Source organism: Crocodylus porosus, unplaced genomic scaffold (genome assembly GCF_001723895.1).
Source record: "Crocodylus porosus isolate Cpor-Errol unplaced genomic scaffold, CroPor_comp1, whole genome shotgun sequence".
NCBI lineage: Eukaryota > Metazoa > Chordata > Crocodylia > Crocodylidae > Crocodylus > Crocodylus porosus.
Genome location: NW_017728922.1, coordinates 4,033,825 through 4,055,980, shown reverse-complemented (window position 1 = coordinate 4,055,980; position 22,156 = coordinate 4,033,825). Strand labels below are relative to the sequence as shown.

General features: G+C 47.2%; 1 protein-coding gene across 1 annotated transcript in view; it reads right to left on the bottom strand.

Annotated features, from left to right (window-relative positions):
• GDAP1L1 (ganglioside induced differentiation associated protein 1 like 1) overlaps positions 1 to 21,029 on the bottom strand; it is a 41,852-nt gene extending 20,823 nt beyond the window's left edge. The window contains exons 1-3 of the mRNA XM_019539616.1: positions 20,514 to 21,029; positions 10,239 to 10,431; positions 2,551 to 2,724 (exon numbers count right to left, since the gene is read on the bottom strand). Of these exons, the coding sequence (XP_019395161.1) occupies positions 2,551 to 2,724; positions 10,239 to 10,431; positions 20,514 to 20,693 (547 nt within the window). The 5' untranslated portion in view covers positions 20,694 to 21,029. The remainder of the gene's footprint in view (positions 1 to 2,550; positions 2,725 to 10,238; positions 10,432 to 20,513) is intronic.
• Positions 21,030 to 22,156: the final 1,127 nt, after the last annotated feature.

The following is a 22,156-nucleotide window of genomic DNA, read 5'->3' as shown; positions in this document are numbered from 1 at the left end:
TAGCTGGGCTAGATTCTCCCTACTAAGATTGCTGTTACCATTCGTCCTTGGATCTGACTACCCTGGGTGACCTCAACACAACATGCATGGCTGCAGTCCAACGGTCTCCTCTGAACTCCAAATTAAGATGGCAGCTTAAGACATTGGTACCAACAACACAGCTGCACAGAGTGAAGTACCATTAATAGATGTGCCAGCTCTTGCAAAACCCCTCCTTTACAACAGTTTGGGAAAGAAGCCACCAAGTCTGCTTCTCTGGGTCATAAACTGTTTTTCTGTACCTTGGCATTGCTCCGTGGTAAGAAAGTGAGTTAGAAAGGAGCATGGGAGGGTATGGAACTCAGTAACAACAGCGTTTTGTGCACTGGAAATAGCTGTATCTGAATCAATGTACTTATTGGAGGCAGGATGATCTGGACAGAAGCAACTACATGTTCAGAAAGAGGGTCCTGCCTAATTGAATCTTTACACTTGCATGTTTGTTCAGATACAGCGATTATTGGCTAAAAGATTTTCTTAATTACCTGCGGGTAAACATAGAATAACCTCATTAAAGTTCTATTTAGTTCTCACAGAGGTGTGTCCGTGCATAGAAAGGCACTTTATGCTTCCTTGTTTCTTCATGCCCTTACTTCTCCCTTTCATTTCACTCCCAAGGGACAGAATATTCCTGTGTTTCCCAACAGTTCTGCCAGAAAGCATCAGCTTGTCTCTTTCTGGTGTAAATGTCATCGGCTTGGGCTCTGACCTATTAACATTTTTTCTGGATTGAAATTAGCTCCACTGAGAGCAGAATTTAGTCTGGTGTGCTTGAATCAGTTATTTGCACCGGGAGTCTGTGCTCTTGCACTTGCTCATACAGTCTGTGTGTTTAAAGCACATCCTGGGGATGAAAAGCAGGTGGAAAGTTCCTGTGACACCATCAAGGAACTTCAAGAAGGATGGAAAAGAGAAGATTTTGAAGTCCCAGGAAGAGAAGGTGAGGGTGCCGAGGCACTCATGGTAAGGCAGAAATGGGAAGCTCATATGAGGACAGCCTGTGATATATGAGCCCAGCCTGACTTTCAGATCCCATGCTGCACTTGCAGAAGGTAAAAATGTTTACTCTTCTAACTGGAGCCATTTTGCTCCAGAGTTACTGAGAGACAAGAAACGTGGGGCCCAACGGTGTCATTCTGACAGAGTCACTTTCCAGATCTGAACTACGCTTTATGAGGAATCTTTGCCAATGAGTTAAATTAAGCATTGTCAATCTTTCATGAATGCTTGAAGGTCAAGTACAGTGTCTTATGCCAATTCATCCCATGTTTGTAATTCAATTCCTGGACAGTCTTCCTCTTATAACCTTTAAATGCTTGAAAACAATATTTAAAAAAGCTCAGTGGTAGGTAGGGGAAGAAAGAGAGTGGAAAAAAGCCAGGGACTGTGAGAGTAGACAAGTGAGTCCATGAAAAAGAGCAGGCAGCAAAAGAAAGTGTAGATGAGAGGGGAGGGAGAGTGATCTAATGACAGGAATTAAGAGGATGGGGGAAAAAAACCACACTATGATTTAGTGGTACATGAATTCCACTGTGAAGTTTAACTTTCTGCTCCAAACCTGAAAACATTTGTTTTTATTCTTCATCTAAAGGAGAGGTTAAGAGCTGAACTAATGATGAAGTATTCGGGTCAGGTGAAACGCTGAAGTTTTCGCTTTTGACTGTTTAAATATTTTTATTGTTTAAAATAAAATTCATGAAATGGAAAGCGCTTTCAAAATGAAAAATCAAAGCATCCCATTCTGGGAACATCAAAACAGAATGCATCAACATTTCCAAATGCTTTGGTTTGGGAAACAAAATGTTATCAAAATGAGCTTGTTCCCACAGAAAGTTCTGATTCCAATGAAATAGCATCTTCCACTGGAAACTGTTTCTTGGAAAAAATTGGACAAATTGCAGCTGTAACCCCTGAGGAATGGTTAAAAGCTGATTCCCAGAAGCGGAGCAAGACTGTGATTTTCAAAATGGTGGAAAGATTTTCACTGTTTCAAGAGACCTATTTTACATTCTAGGGAGGGGAGCAGTGTAAAATGTGGTTCACTGCATAAACGAGGAACTTGGACAGAAAGGCTTTGAACTAATGAGAATGAGCATTAGGAGCTGAGTTCCTTGGAAAGACAAAGTAATATGTAGGATGGAGTCCAAGTAGCATCAGACATTTGCTCTCAAGGAGAACAAGACAGCTCAGGCACAGGGGTCAGATTGCTTTTTGGGCCTCCCTAAACGATCTCCTGATCATCACAGAAACAAGCCTCTTTATTATTATCTCCTGGACCCGACACAGATCTGCTTGTGTAGGCACTGAGGTTGAAGCTGTTCAAGGGGGGTTTGGTCACATGATGTGCAGGAGAACTGGGGAGAAGAAGGGCTGCTCTTCCTTAGGGTTATCAAATGAAGACCCACAGCAGTCTGTTGCTGTGGAGGTTGCATAAATAAACACATAAATAAGTATATGCACTGCTGCGTTGTTGACTAACCCTTGGCAGCCCTGCTAAAGTTAGCCACTTACTGCGGATCTCAGCTGTAGCGTACTTTGGAATCATGGAGTCCGTGGTGAGCTCAGGGTGGAGGATGCAGCCGTGGGTGTAGGCATCCATTGGCAGCGAGTCCAAGAGCTCTCTGTACTGCATCACTCTGGAGTGGAGAAGGCTCCCCGGTTCAGGGATCAGCTGGGCGACATTTTCTGAAATGCAGAAGCACATGGCAACATGGGTTCCTGTAAGCAGTAGCAGCCTGTCCCCATCTGGCTTGATTGTCTCTGGGCCAAGGGTGTAAAGATTCATCTGGAATGGGTTTTATTAGTTCCTGTTTTATGACACCACTTCATGCCTAGCCTGTGCCACTTCTGATAGGAGATGGGAATAGCCAGGAAACCAGCAGTTCAAATGGTTTCCCAGAAAGTTGAGGTTCAAGTGAAGTGAACCCCAGGGGTCAAATCCAAGTTATCTGGTCAGTCAAGTAATTCTGCTCTGAGATCTGCTGTTCCTGCTTGCATAGTGACTGTGCGCCTTGCTCATGGAGCATGACAGTTCAGTGCCTGGTTTCCATAGTGAGCGCATACTTTGGAGCTGCCACTGGGTTTCTGATAGTTGCTTCATTTAAACAACAGGAGCTCCACTTTTTTCCTAGCAAAAAATACTGAACTCAAAGCATCTCTCTGCATCGGTGGGGTATTTTCTCAGTCCTCTGCATATGTAGGCAGCAGACATATTTTACAGTGCTCTCTATTCCAGGTAGAGTCTCTTGGCTAATCAGTACCTTTGCCTTGGACAAGTGCCACTTCTGAGCCAATATGTCTGCTTTAGCTTTATGCTAATTTTTGCATTGTCCAACACCCAGAGTCATAACACTTAATAATAACCGCAATATTTAGCACTTAGAGCTTTACATCTTCATATTTTGGCACAATAGATACCAAAAGAGCAGCTGGGGCTGCATTATGTATTGTGTCATTACCCCAGCTCTGTGACAACACTCTGCTTGCTGGCTCCTTCACTGACAAATTTTAAGATCCTTTTCTTATAAAAAAAAATGCAGGTTTTTTGCCTGGTTTTCAAATTTGTCATAGGCTAGACTGTTTCCACTGGCATGCATTCACAGGTAATTACTGTGAATACATATGCAGTCACATGCAAATAGACATGTTGTTCCCTCTTAATACCGTGTGCACAGATTAGGCACACAGTTGAACATGCATCTTTGCCTGCAGGCCTTTGCTTCTGGGTTTTTTTTTGGAAATCGGTCTTTCAGAGTCTGAAGTGTCCATCTGTGGGAAAGGTTCAACCCTTCAGCACCTCACCAAAATAAATGTTTGTCTTCACAACCCTCTGAGGGGAAAAAAAGGATTCCCATTTTGCAGCTGGAAAAGGAAGCCCAGAGAGATTTAAGGCTCTGAAGAACCTAACAAGTTAAGGGACTCACTGAATCCATGGTGGTTGGTACCAGTTACTTAGGCATCCTAAGTGACTTTGCTAGGTCCTGACAGAAAGACTGGCAGAGCCAGGAATCAGGCTGAGGGCTCCTCAGCACCAATCCAGTGCAGTAACCATAAGGCCACTGGTCCTCTGGAGTCTGGAACTAGTTCCTAAGTTAGTTGTGGTTCCTCCAGCTTTTGTTTTGATATTTAGTAACTTCACCATTTCTGGGTTTGTCTCTGCTGGTTCTTTCCACACAAGTAATACAAGCTTCAGGTGACAGTTTGTGTCACTCATTTTATTATATAGAATCATAAAAAATAGCGTTGGAAGGGATGTCAGTAGGTCATCTAGTCCAATGCCCTGCATTGCTAAAAATACTGAAAGGAGGATGCCAGAATAAGGAAATGTTTCCCCCCCCCCCGATTTAATATCTAGGCTGTTTTTATAGACACACAAATGTTTATGGCTTTTGCAGATAGCTTCTAATAGGCAGTGAGTGAATTTACCACAGGGACTCTGTTAGCCATGTTGTCCATATGCTGTCTGCAGTGCAGCGCTCACTTCCTAAGTTTCAGTGAGCCTGTATCTTGATCTGGGTTAAAGTAATTATCTACAGAGGGATTTTGTTGACATTGGCTAGTGGTTCTTCTTAATTAAGGACTTGAGCTGACAGTTCTCCTAATAGCATGTAGCTCTATTGAAATCAATAGGAAAAAGAGCTGCAGGATCAGACCTGAAATGTCTTTTTATCAAAGTGGTACCATTGGCCAATTATTCTGGTGCAGGCCATGTAGCAGCTGCCAGTACCCACAGAGTAACTTTCATCTGGACATAATACCAGTGAATTGGCAGGGCTGGTTGTTGCCTTGCAAACCTTAATGCTTCTGAATGTGGGATTCTCAACAGCTAAGTAAAGGGCTGGGTTTGTGCCTGCCCCTTCTCATGTAAAACTCACTCTGGATGCCAGCATGGCTCTGTGCCACCAGCACATACTTGTATACCTGTATAAGGGGGCCTCAAGGGCTCCTTTCAGTGTTTTCTCGGCTCTTCTTTCAGCAAACTCTCACTGAATTCTATGGGAATGTCTGAACCCAGGACCCAGGCCAGAGCTCTCTGTATAGTACATCTTCACACTGAAAAGAGGATCAGGCTTAGGAAGGAAATAGGAGCAGGTAGCACATCAAAAGTGCTCTGTATCATGGAGCACAGATCAGATACTAGCTAATTAGACTTCGCAGCCTCCCTGTGAGGTGGGCTGGGTAAGTGCCACCAGCAACAAGGAGACAGGCTTGTCTTGAGACATAGGTGAACTGCCTCTTTCACAGAAGTCTATAAATCTAGACTGTATAAAGAACTTGTAAATGTGCTGGAGGGAACAATTATGCCTTGGCCCCCCAGGGATGGACCCAGATGGAGTTAAATGAGGCATCTCCATCCCCGATTTCTCTGAGTTGATTACATTAAAGCTATTCAGGTTGAACTGGGCTCCAGCACTGCTGCGGCTTGAGCTGATGTGAGAAATTTTTGTGGGTGCTAAGGATGCTGTTTTGGGGCTGACAGCCCCTCAGGAGCTGTTAGTTGATTTCTGTGCTGCTTCTGTACTAAAAGCAAAGGAGCAGATCCCAGCCCAGAACTGGGGCTTTTCATTGAGAGAAACCCACTGAATAAAATAATAATATTGAACCTGTAGTGTGCACACTCCTTCCATGTGGCTTCTGGCCAGTATCCTATCAATTCATGCTGAGCTTCCAGTGCTGGAATCCAACACATTCAGAACAGCTGTCCCTTTGAGCAAGGGTATTCAGTGACTGCATCCTTCAGCTGGTGTTGGAGGCATTAGCTCACTAAAATAGCTCTTACTCCACCTTTTGCACACTGAACCAGCTTTACGTGATTGGCCTGAGTGTTGCTGATCCTATGGCATATGTAACCTCAGAGGGTATTGCTGGTAACTAACGGAGCTAAATTATGCTTCAGACCTTGGATAAAATGAAGCCCCGTAAGAATTTATTGTAAAGGGCATTTGCAGAAGTGACACATTTTTATGGAGTGAATGACTTATCTCATCTTCAAAGATCTGGCTTTGCTGGCATCCTCCCTATGGCTAATGTAGTCTGGAGATTATTCTGAAGTTTGTTAATATACCTAATACCACTGACCCTCCCAGCTGCATCTACCTACCCTTCCCAGATACCTCCACAATAACACTTCTTGGGGAGGTGTATTATTAACTGAATTACAAAAAAGCCCCACATACATCTAGGTGGGCAGCTGTTCACACAAGGGGTACAACTCTGGCAGGTGCAGAGTATACATCCACTGTGGAAACTAGGCATTGAATCATCACTGCGGTGCGGGTGCTAAGGTGTATGGTTTCATAGATGTTAGGGGCTGAAAGGGACCCTGCAGATCATCGGGTCCAGCCCCCCTGCACTTGGGCCCAGAGGTCACAAGTTTGTAGGCCATAGCAAAAGTGCTCATGGCACCACCTTGTCAGATTCCAATGAATCTGGCTAAATACCTTGTCACAAAGTTATAAATACCTTGCTATAAGGACACAAAAAGGAGGAATGTGATAAAGCATGCTATTTAAAGCCAACAGAGAAAGATCATTGCAAACTGGGGGAGGGTCATTAAAAACAAAATTCTTCAACTTTTTGGGAGGTCACAGAACAAACATTTTAATTTCCAGTATCAAAAATAAAAGAAAAATATTCAGGTTGAGCTGTTTCATGTTTTAAGCAACTAGCTCAAAAATGTGAAGAGGACACAGCGGACCTGACTGCCTGGCCCAGGAGATCCCCTTCAGCCCCTCACTCCTATGTCCTATGAAAATGAAGCATTTATTTTTTACAATTTGCTTATTTATTTGGGGAAGGAAAGAAAACTTTTCTGAAGCCACAGAATTATATGTGCAACCATAAGCACATATTTAATATGAAAAATAATGCTACTGCTCAGTAGTCACCTATAAACTGGGATCCCTTTCAACTAAACACAGTTAGATGTTTTATGCCTTCAATAATCTCATCATCATTACAGCATCTGAAGAAGTAAGCTATTGTTTATGAAAGCTTCTGTCTCTCTGAATTAGTCTATAAGGTACCACTGCTCTGCCAACTACCGAAAATACTAGTGGATGTTCAGGTAATGTGCCTGTAACTTAGACATACAATTGTGCATATGTTTCAAAAAGCCAGGTCTATAATATCATTGGAGCCGACATAACTTCTCAGTCTCTCCCTTCTGACCTTTGTCTGGGGACTCCCAAGATCTATAAATATCTATCTTTGGGAGCTGTTTCACCTGAAAGTCTTAGTTGATGCCTCTTGCTAGTGACAGGCTGCTATCACATATGCTAGGCTACCTTCTGCATGCATTTTTGCATGTGTAACTGTAATGGAGAGTAGACCATGTAAACTCATACACATACGGTGGCACTGTGGGGATTTAAAATCAAGGGGAATTGCAAGAATGAAATGGATAACAGCTCATGGCATGGAGTGCTGTGACCCGTCTTTGGACAATTCTGGGCTGCTTTCTGGTACAAAAGCAATAACCCCCTTTCAGGAGGAGCTGGGAGGGGGCAGCAAGGTCTCCCTCTACATCTGTTTGTGAAGCTCTGGGGATTCAATCGGGGCCAGCCCATTCTGCTAAACCCAAATTAAAGCCTCACAGTCAGTGGAGAAATGTTCTGCATCTGAATGTCAGCTGGGTTCTGGGAGAGGACAGAAGCTGAGCTTCCAAACTGCCCTGGTTTGGAATCTATTTTAAGGCAAGTTCTGACATTTCTTCCCTCCTGAGGTGACAGGGTTTGTGATGCCACAGTTAGACTTCCCCCTTCTGCTTTTGAAGTGTTCCAGCTCAATTGTCCTGGTCTGAGAGCCCTGAACTTGCTAGCTCTAAAAAATGAGGGAAAACACTGAAAAAAGAGATTTTGGGGAAGTGCTGGAGACCTGTCACCTGCAGCTCTTACCTCACACCCTGGCTTGCAGCACTCTGGGGTGCGACACCTTGGCCAGGCATGGGTGGGGGCAGTGGCTCTGCCACTAATTGGGCTACCTCTGACCTCTGAGTAAAGCAAAGGCTTCATTCTCCAGCACCAGAAATCCCAGTTTGTTCCCCAGGACTAGATTCACCCGAAAACAAAAATAATACCCTCATCTCTCAGCCCCCATGACAGCTGCCACTCACATCTTTTGGTTTTTTTTTTCAACTGATGATTTACAAATGGGTCCTTGGTCAGGAATTGGGGCTGAAATGAGGACTCAGCAGCTCATCACAGATGCAATTTCTCTTTCTACACGCATCTAAGGAGAAGAGCTGCAGGCTTCTGGGCAAGTTGAAGCCCTGTGCTGCTGACCTTTGGCAGGCCATTAAATCTCTTTTTGTGCACTGCAGTCAAAGCCAAAGCTGCTCAGTGAAGGTCAACTGCCTGAGTGTTCACCCAGCTTTTTGGGCAGGCTTTGCAGCCTGCACTGACTTCCATACTATGCCTATGCTGCTGCCAGTACCCAAACTAGCTTGGGTTTTTCTACATGAGCTGTGCCCATAGCAGGGGTGATACACCCCAAACCAACTGCATGGGGACTTGGTGCCCTTCCCTCCTGGGCATCATACTCCAGCTTCCAGAGGGGACAGCCTGACACAGTCAGACATTCTCCAGGTTAGCATCTCACCCTTCGCCCTGCCCCATACCAGTGTTAAGCACAACATCATAGTGACTCTCCCTGAGAGCAAAGAGAGGTGGACATGCTTGTTGGTATTTATATAGGGCCAGAGATGTGCATGGTGTTTTGCATGATGGGGTATTCATAAGGACAAAGCCCTTGCCCTTAGGAGTGGTAATCTAGAGATGAGAATAGCAGAAGGAGAATTAAACATGGGGCAAGGAGATAAGAGAGGGTTAATGGATGTGGGGATAATGGAATCATGCTTTGGAAGGTAATAAGTGAATCTTTAGAGCTGAGTGCCATGCACAGGATTAGCACAGCTCTCACTCAGAGACTGATCCCTGCTACCACTCCATAAACATTTTCAGTAAAAGCTTTATCAAATGCATAGCTTAAAACACCAGCATATGAAATCAGTCAACCTGCCCAGCTGTGCGTGGACACTGGTGTCTCAAAGCAGCTTGGTGGCAGGACAGGAACTTCTGAATCCTTCCGGGCCAGTGACAAAACTCTGCAGTTCTGTTATGTTTAAGTAAAACTCAGCAAAACCCATGGTTGGCTTTGATTTTGTCAAACCTCATGGACGTGCCTTTGGTTTTACTAAACCTCAACCCCTGGCTGGTTCAGAGCTGTAGAGTTTTTATAGGGGAGAGAGGGGTTGATATTTTTTTCCAGTTCTTCTCCATCTCACTGTGCAGATGCTCTCATCATGAGGATGCACATAAAGGGTCACGGATGTCTGCCTTGGAGATGGGGTGGGAATTGGAAGAAGAGTCTAAAACTGGAAGCAAAGTCAAAAAGCATCTCTCTCTCTCAAAAAAGTTGGATGAGTTCTTTGTCCTAAATCACTTTTTCTGCCCTTGTCCATTTTGGTGGAGAACAGAATCCAAACCACTGCAGAAAGACTGCTGATGGGACGTCCAACCAAGTCACAATCTAAAGGATCTGAAAACCTGAGAAATGTCTGCTCTTGGGACCCTCAAACAAGCAGGTTGGGACAATGTCATCAAAGCCTGCCTCCAACCCCTCAGAGCCCTCAGCTCCCCACCCCAGGAAAGTGCATGATGTGCCAGTGCTGCCCCATGATCCCCTCATGTCCTTGTGCCATGGAGGCTAGAATTGTTCAGAAATTTTTTCCCAGGGAGAAACAGAGCAAAAATTAATAATATTTCTTTCCAGGCTGGCTCCTGGGCTGGTCGATGGGTTCCCAGGTTGGCCAGTAGGCTTCCTGGCTGGCCAATATCTCCCATGATGCATTAGGTTTTCTTGCTGAATGACCATAGTGCATTATGGGATTGCTTATGATTGTGGTGCCTCGTGGGAGAGGAAGTTGGGCTTGCGACCCATTTTGGGGCTATGAGGGGTGAGGTACCTGGTGTACCCTCCAGGCCCTGTGGTAGCCTTTTTTTTTTTGGCTTCCAGATAAAGTTTTTCTGGCTTTAGTGAACAACTTCTTAGGTTTTCTTGTTCAGGGTTTTTGAGGGAAAGTTGAACTTTCTCCAGTACAAAGTAGAACACTTTTGGCAACCACAAATTCTTATGACTAAACCCAATTCTCCACTGAAAAAACACTGCTGCTAATTAATCTTTCACCCAGCCCTTGTTACCTCCTGTGAAGCTCTTCTCCATGTAGTCAATGATCTGGTTGTAATCACTGATGATATTGTCCCCATGGATGATCACAGGTACCTCCTCCCCAAGGTTAAGACGCATGAACCAGGGCTCTTTGTGCTCAATCAGTGGCATGCTGACATCCCGCTCTTCACAGGGCAGCCCCTTCTCCGCAATGACCAGGCGGACCTACAGCAGAAGGTAGAGAAGGGTAGAGGAGGCTCAGGGCTGGTCACCAGGCAGTCTCTGGTGTCCACAGCAGTTGAGCCCCCTTCTGCATTGTGAAGTTCACAGGGCTCATTAGAGCTCTTCATGAAAACAAGCAGTATGTACAGCATCAGTGCTAGGATCGCTCCCCGTGCTTCTCCGTGCAATGGAGCCATGAGCTTGCAGACCTCCAAAAATTCCCAACTCTGAAGTATCGTTTCTCTAGGAGGACCATCTAGACTATATACTAGTCGCTACTGCTATAAATGGCACAGTGCCATCAGGTGAGGATATAGTCCAGGCGTCTGCATGTATTTGTCTGCATGTATCATCCTACTGCTGACTCACTGCCTTTCAGCCAATAGGAGTGCAATATGTAATTACCCAAGGAGAAGAGCAAGGATCACGAAGCACTTCCTCTGCAGGAACAGTGAGCATAGCAGAAGGCAAAGTGTAGAGGAGACGAGGCAGGGGTGCAGAAAGAGGGCCAGTCCCCAGTGATAAATCAGTACCACTCCACTGGATCTGAGAGCAATGCAGGGATTTATACTAGCTGGGGAACTGGCTCTGACGTCTCTAATGCCAGAGAGGCTGAGAGACTCATGGGGTGCATCTACATGTGTAATTAATGCACATGAACAAACTCCAAGGATAATTGGTCCAGAGTTTTTTGCTCATGGGAACACGGTTTGAACACAGCACCCTATGGCAGTCTTATTCGCCTTACCCAGCGATGGTTGTAGTCCAGCTAATGGAGGGTCAGGGGAGGAGCACAGGCACACCAGTGCTGGAAGAAGCAGCCTTGGTAGGGTATTTTGTGGGTTTGCTGAGCTGCCCCCTAGAGAAGACATATCTCCTTGGTCAGAGTGTGAAAAGCAGCAGGCATCTCCTGGGAAACTGTGGAAAGCAGCAGTGCAGGGACAGAGTGGCCTGGCATTTTAGCCCACTGCCTTGGCCCCCCTCAGTCCCTGCAGTCTCAGCCTCGGAGGGAAGACAGCCTTCCCTTTTGTAGCTCCCACTGGGAAACCACCTTACCCAGTATATCCACCTCATTGTCCTGCTACTCATTCCTCTTTTGCCTCTGACCTCCTCCCCCATCTTCCCTCATTTCTCTTTGTGAAGTATTTGTGGTGAAGGGTTTCATATGAAGGGCTGTTCAACTCCTAAACGGTGGGGGCTGCATGCCTCTTAAGCCGCACTAGCAAAAGTGGGGTCCTGGGCCTCAGAGCCACATGCCACCTCTGTGCTGCCACTGACCTGAGCACCCAAGTACTCCCTACCGCTGCACTGTGTGCCCAAGCACCCCTCCCCACTGCCTGCCTTCCCCATGCTCTCCTGCTGCACTGCACTGCTCAAGTATTCTGGGCTGCCAGCTAGGGCTGTGCAAAACCACACCATTCCCTTTCCACTTGCGTTTTGACATTTCAACAGAACAGCGTTTTGTTTTGAATTTCGTTTCAATTCGAAACCGCTGTTCCACTTTGTTTTGTCAAAATTGTTTGCTGTTTCGATGCTGTTTCGACGTTTTGCCCGTAGGCTATAATGAGGAAGCTCAAAACAGGCTATAACTTTGTCATTTCTGGCCTAATTTGGAGGAAACTTGCAAGATGGTAGCCCCTTCTGTGGGCATGAAGCCTGCCAAGTTTCAAGGAGATAGGTACAGGGGTTTCAGGGAAACTGCACCTCAAAGTCTTGAAAGCAAACAACTCATGTCGTGTGCATGTGTTAAGCCACAATGGGGTCAAGACTGCAGGCATGCTAGCCCCTGCTGAGGCAACGAAGCCTGCCAAGTTTCAAGGAGACAGGTGCAAGGGTGTGGAGGGAACTGCACCTCAAGTTGCTGACAAGCACAATTCGTGACATGGGTGACAGAGTGTGTGTTAAGGTGCAGCAGGGTGAAAACTGCAGGAATGCTAGACCCTGCTGAGGCCACGAAGCCCCTGAGGAATGGGCGCGTTCCCTGTGAATCACAGCAGGAGGCCCATGGGGCTGGGCAGTGGGGATGAAGCCCCGCGGGTTTGTGTAGAGCTGCGTAGTTTCACCAGTTGGGGGGGGGATCCCAGGGTCCTTCTCTGCTCATGTGGGAATTACTAGGGCTGTGTGAAACAGCACTGTTCTGTTTCGACTTGTGTTTCGAATTTTGTTTCGATTCAAAACTGCTGTTCCGTTTTGTTTTGTTGAAACAGTTTTGCTATTTTGACGTTTCGCCCATAAGCTATAATGGGGAAGCTCAAAACAGCCTATAACTTCGTCATTTCTGGCCTGATTTGGATGAAACATGCAAGAACAGTAGCCCCTTATGAGGACATGAAGGTTGCCAAGTTGCAAGGAGATAGGTGCAGGGGTTTCAGGGACACTACACCTCAAAGTCTTGATGGCAAAAAACTCATGTCATGTATATGTGTTAAGCCACGGCGGGGTCAAAACTGCAGGGGTGGTGGCCCCTGCTGAGGCAACGAAGCCTGTCAAGTTTCAAGGAGATTGGTGCAGGGGCTTCTGGGTTCTGGGGCCCTGCACCTCTGGCTGCTGACAGGCAAAATTCGTGACATGGGTGCTTGTGGGACTGTGTCTATCTTGGGGCACAGGGGGGTGAAAACTGCAGGCCTGCTAGGCCCTGCTGTGGCCATGAAGCCTGCCAGCTGTCAAGGAGATCAGTGCAGGGGGAGTCTGGGTTCTGGGGCCCTGCACCTCTGGCTGCTGACAGGCAAAATTCGTGACATGGGTGCTTGTGGGACTGTGTCTATCTTGGGGCACAGGGGGGGGTGGAATTTGCTAACAGGCAAAACTCATGATGTGGGTGGGTGACACTGTGTGTGTGTTAAGGTGCACCCTCACTCAGCTGACACCAAGGCAGAAGGCAGGGCAGTTCAAACAATGCTGCCTTTTATGCAGTTTTTCCATCCCTCCCCCAGAGCACTGGGATTGGAAGGGACCTCAGGAAAGGGTGCCAGTCACTGGCCAGATACACAGTGAATAACAAGAGCACTCCTTCCTCCCCCTTCCCCCCCAGTCTCCTTACTTTAGTTTCTGTTTCCCTGCAGGCAAGCCCAGCCTGAGCTTCGAAACTCAAAAAGTTTCAAATATTTCAAAACATTTCCACTTGCCTCGTTTCCTTTCGAGGCTGTTTCAAAGCTCTGTTTCATTTCGATTTTGCTGTTTTGAGCTTGAAGCGAGTCAAAACAGTGTCTAAATGAAACTGCAGGTGAAATTTTGCACAGCCCTACTGCCAGCTCCCCTGGCATCACAGGCTGTGTTATGCTGCACCCCATGGGTCTCTGAAGCTACTACAGCCTGTGATGAGCAATAAGGGAAGTGGTGGCTAGGTGGGAGCCTGAGGACTGCAACTGAACCCCTCACGGGCCTCATGCAGCTTGCTAGCGATCAGTGGGACAGCACTGTCCTGCAAGATGAAGTTCCTTTCTGGCCAATGGTTGACTTCCTTCCTTCTCTGAGTTTGCATTTGGCACGAGAGCAGAGCCTTGGCTCCTAGAGGCCCCCTGTTCGGTGCTTCTGCTACTTGGTTTGAGCAGGAAATGGGGAGATGACACTCCTGGTTTCCATTCCCAGCTGTGCCACTGGCCCACTCTGCACCTGAACAAAGTCCTCTCCTCTTCCCTGAGAGGCAGTTGCCTCTGGATGTAACTCTGCACTCGGTCATTACCGTTCCTATGCAGCCTTTGGCACCAGAGAATTGCATTTCCCATTTCCTCCAGCATACCTCTGAAAAAACTCTGAAAGAAGCTTTGGCTGCCTCTGCCTGTAACACCCAGTGTGCTAACAAAAGTCTCATGCTGGGTTTGCTTGAGACTTGGGGATGGCAGTTGCTTATGTGTGCTGCAGTCATGTTGCTTTACTTTCTGCTCCATCTCTCCCAAAACATCTTGTTTCAGCTTCCTCTGGGCTTTCACCTGACACTGTGAGGAGTGCAGGGAGGCTGGTGCTCAGGCGGTGCATGCCTGGAAGAGCATGGCCCCAGGACTCAGAGAGCCTTGGTCTAAAGATGTTCACTCCAATCACAGAGAAACTCAAGCATCTCGCTACCACCTGTTGCACCCTTTTGCTTGTATTGCCTATTGTACCCTTGCTCTCACCACCCACAGTACCACAACTTCTCCTGCCACCTGCTATTCTCTTTGTCCTGATGCCCATGACATCCCTCACCCTCTTGCCTCCTATCTGTTCCCTTGCCAGCCTGTTCCTCCTTTCTCATTATGTCCTGATATTCTCCTGCACTCAGTTTCTAGTATAGGGCAAACACATGGGAATAGGCACCAGGAAGAGAGACTGTTTTGACTTCATGAAAAATGTGATTTTCCCAAAGACATGGGGTCAGAAGAGACCTCGAGGGTCACTTAGCCCAACTTCCTGCACATATGCAAAATTCACTTTTCCTAAAGCATCCCAGAGAGCTGCCCCTTCAGTCTTTTCTCCAAACATCACCAATGAAAGAGATTACGTGACTCCCCTGAGTGGCTTGCTCCACCATGCTACTGCTCGTACTATCCATGCCTGTTCTGCCCCGAACCACTCACATGGCTCCAGGAGTCTAATAAGGAGCTGACAGGTGCTTTAGCTAGTGAGCACTCTGGGTCAGCTGCTGTCTTTTTGTTCTTCTTTTTTGTACAGCACCTAGCACAGCAGTGTCCTGGGCCAGGACTGAAGCTCCCAATGCCAATACAATACAAATCATAAATACTGGTAATGCTGCTAGCAGCTACAGTTCACGCTCTGGCTTCTTCCCTAGGGCTTCTAGTGTGGGTGTGTGATGCAGTACCACATTGCAGGACAGTGCTTGTGTGAATGTGGGTGTGAAGCACTGTGGAAGCATGTTTGTTCCTCAGCAGGTGTCACAGTTTCTGTGAGCGTGTATATGAGTCTGTGTGTGCCAGCGCCTGTCTCTGTGGGTGTACACATCTGCATGGGTTTGCCGGTGTAATGAGGTTGAATCACATAGGGCTTCTACCCCATGCTGGCCAAAGGGGTTTGCCTGTCAGCTCTCTGTAGTTCAGCCCAAGCTGTGCCCTGTCTTATGCTAGTAGCTGTAAAGGGCACTGAACACTTAGAAAGCCCCTAAGCTTCCATAAGATTGAATGCCTGGCTTTGTCACCAGCTGATCTGTTTGTCACTCAGGGAAAGTAGCATTTTGATGTGTCCGTCCAGTCAGTGCTCCCTTCCAGCACCACTGGGATCTGCTGAGGCAGGAAGATGGATTGCACATTCTGCACCGCCTATGCTGCTCAGCAGTTTCACCAGTGGGGATCACAACTCTGATGCCTTGTCCAGTTTCTGCCTCTTTCCCTGCTCCTGAAGTGTTTCCCTTTTGCAGCCTTTAAGATACAGTCACTTCCCGAAAGTTGGCAGCAAGATAGAGCTGCATTATCTAGTGCCCCTGGCCTGCCCCTCATAGGGCCATATCATCCCCATTGGCCACACAGGTGCACACATAAGGCTGATAGCCAAACACTGCATCTCATGGGGTGGGGAGGCCTCTCAGCTTCACAGATTATTGCCCCTGTTGTCATCTGGGTGGGGGCTTATTTGCATTTCACCACTGGGGCTAAACAATTCTAATGTCAGTGACACAAGAAGGAATATGACCTGGTTTGCACCTAGCGCTTTTTGTCCATAGATCCATAGAGGAAGTCAGCTTCATATCCCTGTTTTTCAGCTAGGAAACTGAGGCACAAAAGATCGTGTGTCATAACCAAGGTCATCCAGCAACCTAGTGGCTCAGTGAGGATTAGAATACATGTCTCCTGATCCCAGCCTAATGCCCTTTGCATCTAGCCAGCCAACCTGGGTGATATCCCCTAGGAAGATCAGTGCCTCTGACCTGGCACCCTGAGCTATCACAGGAAATACTGTGGAGTAGAGTAAGAAGCCAGTGTGACCGCTCCTCCTCCCCACTGTTGGCCTCACAGCTGAGATTGAAATGAGAGCTGTTTTTTGCTGTTCCTTGTCAAACCTCGCTACACACCTGGGATGCTAATTGATATTCCAGCTGGTGCTCAGCACCTTCCACTGCTCTGTTATATGAATTCAAGATCTTTTTAAGTCTCTCCTAAATAAAACTAACATCAGGCAGGACAGGCAGCACACAGCTATGGCTTGGGACTGGGAGAGTTGAGTTGACCTCTGATCCTCACTCTGCTACAGCCTTCCTGTGTGATCTTGGGTGATTAACCTCAGTTTCCCCAAGGGTAATATTAGAACAATGATACCAACCACAACAGGGTAGGAATATTTGAGATGAGACTACTTAACATTTAGAAAGTGCTGCCAGACACTCAGTGGGAATACATTAGGAACGTATATATGGCCAACATTTTCCAAGCCACATGTCCCAGGTGAAGCTCTTATGCCCATACTGAAGATACTAAATATCTAGCCTGATTTTCCAAGATGCTGAAAATTCTCAGCTTCTCCTAAGTAGAAGAAATGCTGTGAGGACTCTGCACAGCTAAATATCAGGCTGTTTAGCTGAGGGTCTCCCATATGGATTTTGTAATCTAATTTTAGGTCCCTTTGTTTTGAAAATAGACCATTAAAACCTAAGTAGGTCACACTAGCAACAAAGGAAATGGATGTGGCATCTAACAGGTGCCTACTACAGAAGTGCTGAATGGAAACACAAGTGAGCAGTGGTTTTCTGAAAACTAGACGTTGCTAAAAATAAAACTTAAAATACGCAATCCTGTTCTTTGGAACAGGACAGTCTCTGTGGAATGTAGCAAACAGTCATTTACAGCACTGGGGACTTTTTTTTCCTTTCCAACTCAAAGCAGTGGCAATCATTGCCTCTTACTTTCAGATTTCTCCCTCTCTACCTATGTCCTGCTGAAAAGGTGTTAGATCCTAGCTTAGGCAATCCTGGAATGCCCCATCCTGGAATGGAGGGAGATCAGCCCATCATGCAGCCATGAAGAAGACAAGGGCTGGTTCTGGAGCAGACGGAGCTCCAGAGAGGCAGAGCCAATATCAGGTGTCACCATGTACTGACAGCAGTTACAGCAGATCATGGTGACAACCCTGCTCATTGCATGTCAGGCACACCACTTTGCTCCACAGGACCACTTGACAGCACTCCTTAGACGCTCTGGACCAAATCCCCATCCACCTAGTAGGTGGTTGTGTGTGATCCTATTCCACCCTGTTCAAATCCCTGAATAAACCTTCACACATCTACTTGCATAGCCAGTATCTCATGAATGCCAAGAAACAGGACACGGCTGGCCTGGAGGTAGATGCTCACTAGTCACAGCACATGGCACCCTCAGCCACTGCAGCTCAACCCTGTCCCAGCAGATCTCCCTCCGGGCTAAGAGTCTGTTCCAGAGATCTTATGCTGTTATCGGGATCTTAAACAAGATTGCCAACAAGGCAGCTGTTAACACCAATTGCTCTGGCAGCTCCTCAAAGATGGAAATGTGATCTGCCGGGATCTTCCAGGACCAGCTCTCTGTATACAAAACACCAAGAGCTGCCACTGAATCATAGAATAGTAGGGTTGGAGGGGACTTCAGGAAGTCATCAAGTTTAGACCCATGATCATGGTAGGCTTATCCCCAGCTAAACCCATCTAACCTGCTGTTAAAATCTTCCAAGCATGGAGATCCCACAGTCACTCTATTTTCTGCTCCAATGCTTAAGCAGCCTCAGAGTGAGAAAATTCTTCCTAATAGCCAATCTAACTTCCCCTTGCTGCAATTGAAGACCATTGCTCTGTGTCCTGCCCCGCCACAGCCACAGACAATGGTCTGTCAGAAGGGAACAACTCGGGGTCCCAGTGGATTTGAAGTGGAAAGCTGGCTGTGAGAGGCTCTTGCCAAAGATCAGTCTCCTGAAGAGCCAAGTCAGCTTCTGGGACATGTCTTTGGGTGTAGAAATTCTGCCTGCAAAACCAGCTTCTTTTCTCAGCTAAGTTTTATTTTCCTAACTAGCAATCTAGCACTTATATGCCCAGAGAATTAAAGCCACTGATAGCACCTTTTATCCTAGAGGCCTGGCACCACTGATGTCGCTGGGAGCTTTACTAATAACTTCAAGGCCTGAATTCCTTTCTAGGCATTGAGTCTCAGTGACTGGCAGTGCCTGTTAACGACAGGGCACCCGAGGCCTTGTTCAAAATCCTTGGGCCCAATGTACCCCATGTGAGACTAACACAGGTGGGTGACACCAGGCACGAAACCCCCAGTTTCACTTCTGTCGGGAGTCTGGTGCCCCTCGCGCTCTGGCCACGGTGCTGAACGGTCAGCCTGGGCCCAACCTCAGTGCAACCTCCTTTGTCCACTCCTTGACCTGCTGGCAAGCCTGCCCTGTAGTGCTCTGCTGGTGGGTCCCTATAGGTGTTCCTGTGCTCAGCCATCTGCACGCTCCAAAACTTGGTGATGTCTATTTGTGCCAGACACCTTGCTCTAAACGAGACATCTCTTCAACATAAAAGCCCCTCTGTTTCTCCGTAGGGTGGGACATAGCCTGGCAGGGGCCCAGCAGGTGCTCCCCACCTCTCACAACCTGACCCCCAAAGCCTCCCTAAAAGTCAATATCCAGAAACCTTTGTGGGAAGTTGATGGGTCCATCTGAGTGTCTAGGGAGCTCCTAGAGGACTCTTCATGGCTGTTAGGAAGCAGATTTCCTGTCTGACAAAAGCTCTGGATGGTATTTCAGTCCACAGCATGGATGTGCCTAGTCCCACAGCCTGGTTCCAATGCACTTGCACATACAGTATTGTGCTCTGTCATATGCAGCACATTGGTTGGTTCAGCACATTGGTTGGTTGAGCCCCAGTTGCAGTGAATACATTGTAGAGGCATTACTATTTCCTCACAGATGATTTAAAAAGACTGACTTAGGTTTCAGCTCCCAGGTGCTACTCTTTGTGCTGTGACTTTAAATGTGCGATGCATTGCCCATGGACTCCCCTGGGTTCTGGCAGAGGTGGTGCTAACACAGGACTGGTTGTAGAAAATCCTGTGCGAGTGGAGGGTTAACTGTTTCCTTCCCAACACTGGGAGACAAAGGAGTAAAACAAAAGATAAGGGTGTACATAGCCACCTCCACCAAAGGGGGTATGGCAAGCCAGGGAAGGAAGGAAGAAAAGCCAGGAAAAGCAGCCAAATCAGCCTCATGACATCAGTAGTGCAAATGCAGAATAAGCCCTTCAGCCACCTGTCTCAGGAGGGAGAGTGGGAAGAACAGACAGCACATGTGCAGCCATCCTGCTGCATTGTGTGTCCTGGGGTTTCTCAGTGTCCCTCCCCCCCACCTGCTTCCCTGACTGGGCTTGGGCTGCAAGGGGGAGCAATCCAAGGGCCCTGGCATCTTGCAAACTTTATATTCACCTTCTCTGCTATGAATAATTCAACTCCCATATATAATGAATGTAAAGTGCAGGGCTGGGGCTGCTTCTGGCAGGTTTGTTGCACAGCCCCTGCTCTCCCGAGATGCAGCATGGAACATTGGCTATTGACTGGAAAAGGTGATTGATTGTTATTTATCCCTGACATGCAAGCGTGACAGCCCCAAGCAGACCGAGAGTCTGGGGAACAGGATTTCAATAGCATTGCTGCAGTGTGCAGAGCAAATGCATTTCCTGGCACAGAGTAGAGCCCTATGTTCACCTCCCTGGGTAGAGTTTGATACTAGGATATATAGGAACTCAAGGTAACCATTATAGATATGGCTCCCTCCCCCGCCTCCAGTACCAGGGTAGTCCTAGATAGCCAGTATTTCAGTATATTTCTCTTTGTCCACAGTTCTTCCATTCAGATTCATGTGAGATTCAGGCTTCAAATGAATGATAAATCAGAAACCTCTCCCAGAATCAAATCTGATCCTAACCCAAAGACAAAATTACAGTGAACTCCCCCCTCCCACCCCATAGCAAGCCAGTTAAATCACAGAAATGCAGGCACAAAATACCCCGCTATTTACACAGCAGCTCCCCTTTCCATCCCTGTGAAACAGGCAATCTCCTCTTCTATAAGCAAGCCATTCTCCTGAGGCAGGCGTATGCCCTGGATACTGGAGGTGATTCTTTCCTGGGAATCCAGCAGAGCATTTACCTTTTGTGAGCTGAAAGATTGCGTCCAGTGATACAAAACGAGTCTGTCCTTGGATCTGAGTGCAGGGTCTGTCAGGTCCTGGTTTTCCTCAGCCTCTTTGGATTTCCCTGCATCGTTATCGAGAGCTGAAATGGGCCACCAGCTGCAGTTGGTGGGAGTAACATTGTTGGGAGTCGCCATGACAGCCTGAGATTGGAAGAACAGGAGAAGGAGAGAGCAGCAGCAGCTGCACTATCGGAGCATCACATGGGCTTATGGAAACAGCATCACTACCAGAGCAAGCAGGCTGAATTCATTACTTGCTCTGTGTTGGGATGGGCAGCGCAGGGCCAGGGAAGTGGAATCAGCAATGGATTTCGGGCAAGAAGGGCATTTGCGTAGGCTAAAACCCAGCCTGGTTCTGCCCATGTCAGCACTCCCACTGAAACACGTTACGCTGACATGCAAGGGGCTGAGCAAAGACCATCTCTCCTGCCTGATCACCCACGCAGGACTCCCCGCAAGTCCAAACTCTGCCTGGTGCAGGAGTGTCTTTTGCAACAGCAGATGCCGAGACAGATGCTTTTCTGTTTGAGAGTTAATAAACAAATCCATCAATCCAGACTATCTATAAAATGTCCAGCAGGGGGTTTGCCTTCTACAGCCCTGCAAGGAATAAAGCATCAAAGGTTCCTCGGGGTTCACACATTTTTGTGTATTCAGGTTACTTATTAATGACTGAATTAGTATTATTTCTTTGTTCCATGGCAGCACTTGGGGGGTCTCAGTCACAGACCAGAAGCCCAGTGTGCTAGGTGCTGTACATACCTGGAACAAAAAAACCAGGAGTGCCCCCAATGCCTTTCTGATTGTATTTATTGAAAGGAGAGCTCAGATTTCCCAAACTAGCTCCATCTGTTTCACCAGCGATGGCTGAAGCTATGAGTACAGTCAGATGTGGCACTTGGGCTGCTCAGATATCTAGGGAAGTTACCTGTCTGTGAGAGCAAATACTCTCGTCACATTCACAGGACCTGCATGTGCAAATTGGAGAGTGGCACAGCTGCAAGCATTCAGGTGTGGAAATCTGAGCTGCTGTTTCTGGACTGTTTGCCTTGCTTCATATCAGGAAAAGCTTCTTAATACCAGCGTCTCTAGCTCCAAACTAGTCTCTTGAAGAAAGGGTTCAAAATCCCATCACAGAGCATTTCAGACCAGAGTAGCTAAAGAGGTAGCAGGACTGGATGGGAGGATAAGCTGAATAACCAGCAGTCCAAATCCATCCCCAGATGTATGTGGGGCTGCATTAGCACATAATGAAACCCCTGTGTCCCACAAATGAGGGAACAGTTGTATGCAGCGGCCAGTTTACTTGGGCAGTACCTGGATATGAAGTGCACAGCTGCAGATTTTCAAGGGATATTTTCAGAGGCTTGCCCCTATGCGTATTCCCAGTTTCCAGCTACATTCAATTGCATGACTTTACCTGACCCAACAACATCATGAAATGAAACATCTTGTGGCAGGGGAGGAGACCCTGGAAGGTGATTGAGATATTTGGTGAAATATCCTTATGCCTTATGACATCTACTAGGGGTGCCCTACCCCATTCATTCCCCACCAGCGTGGCCTTTGAGGTGGTGTGTAAGGCCCATATATCTCCA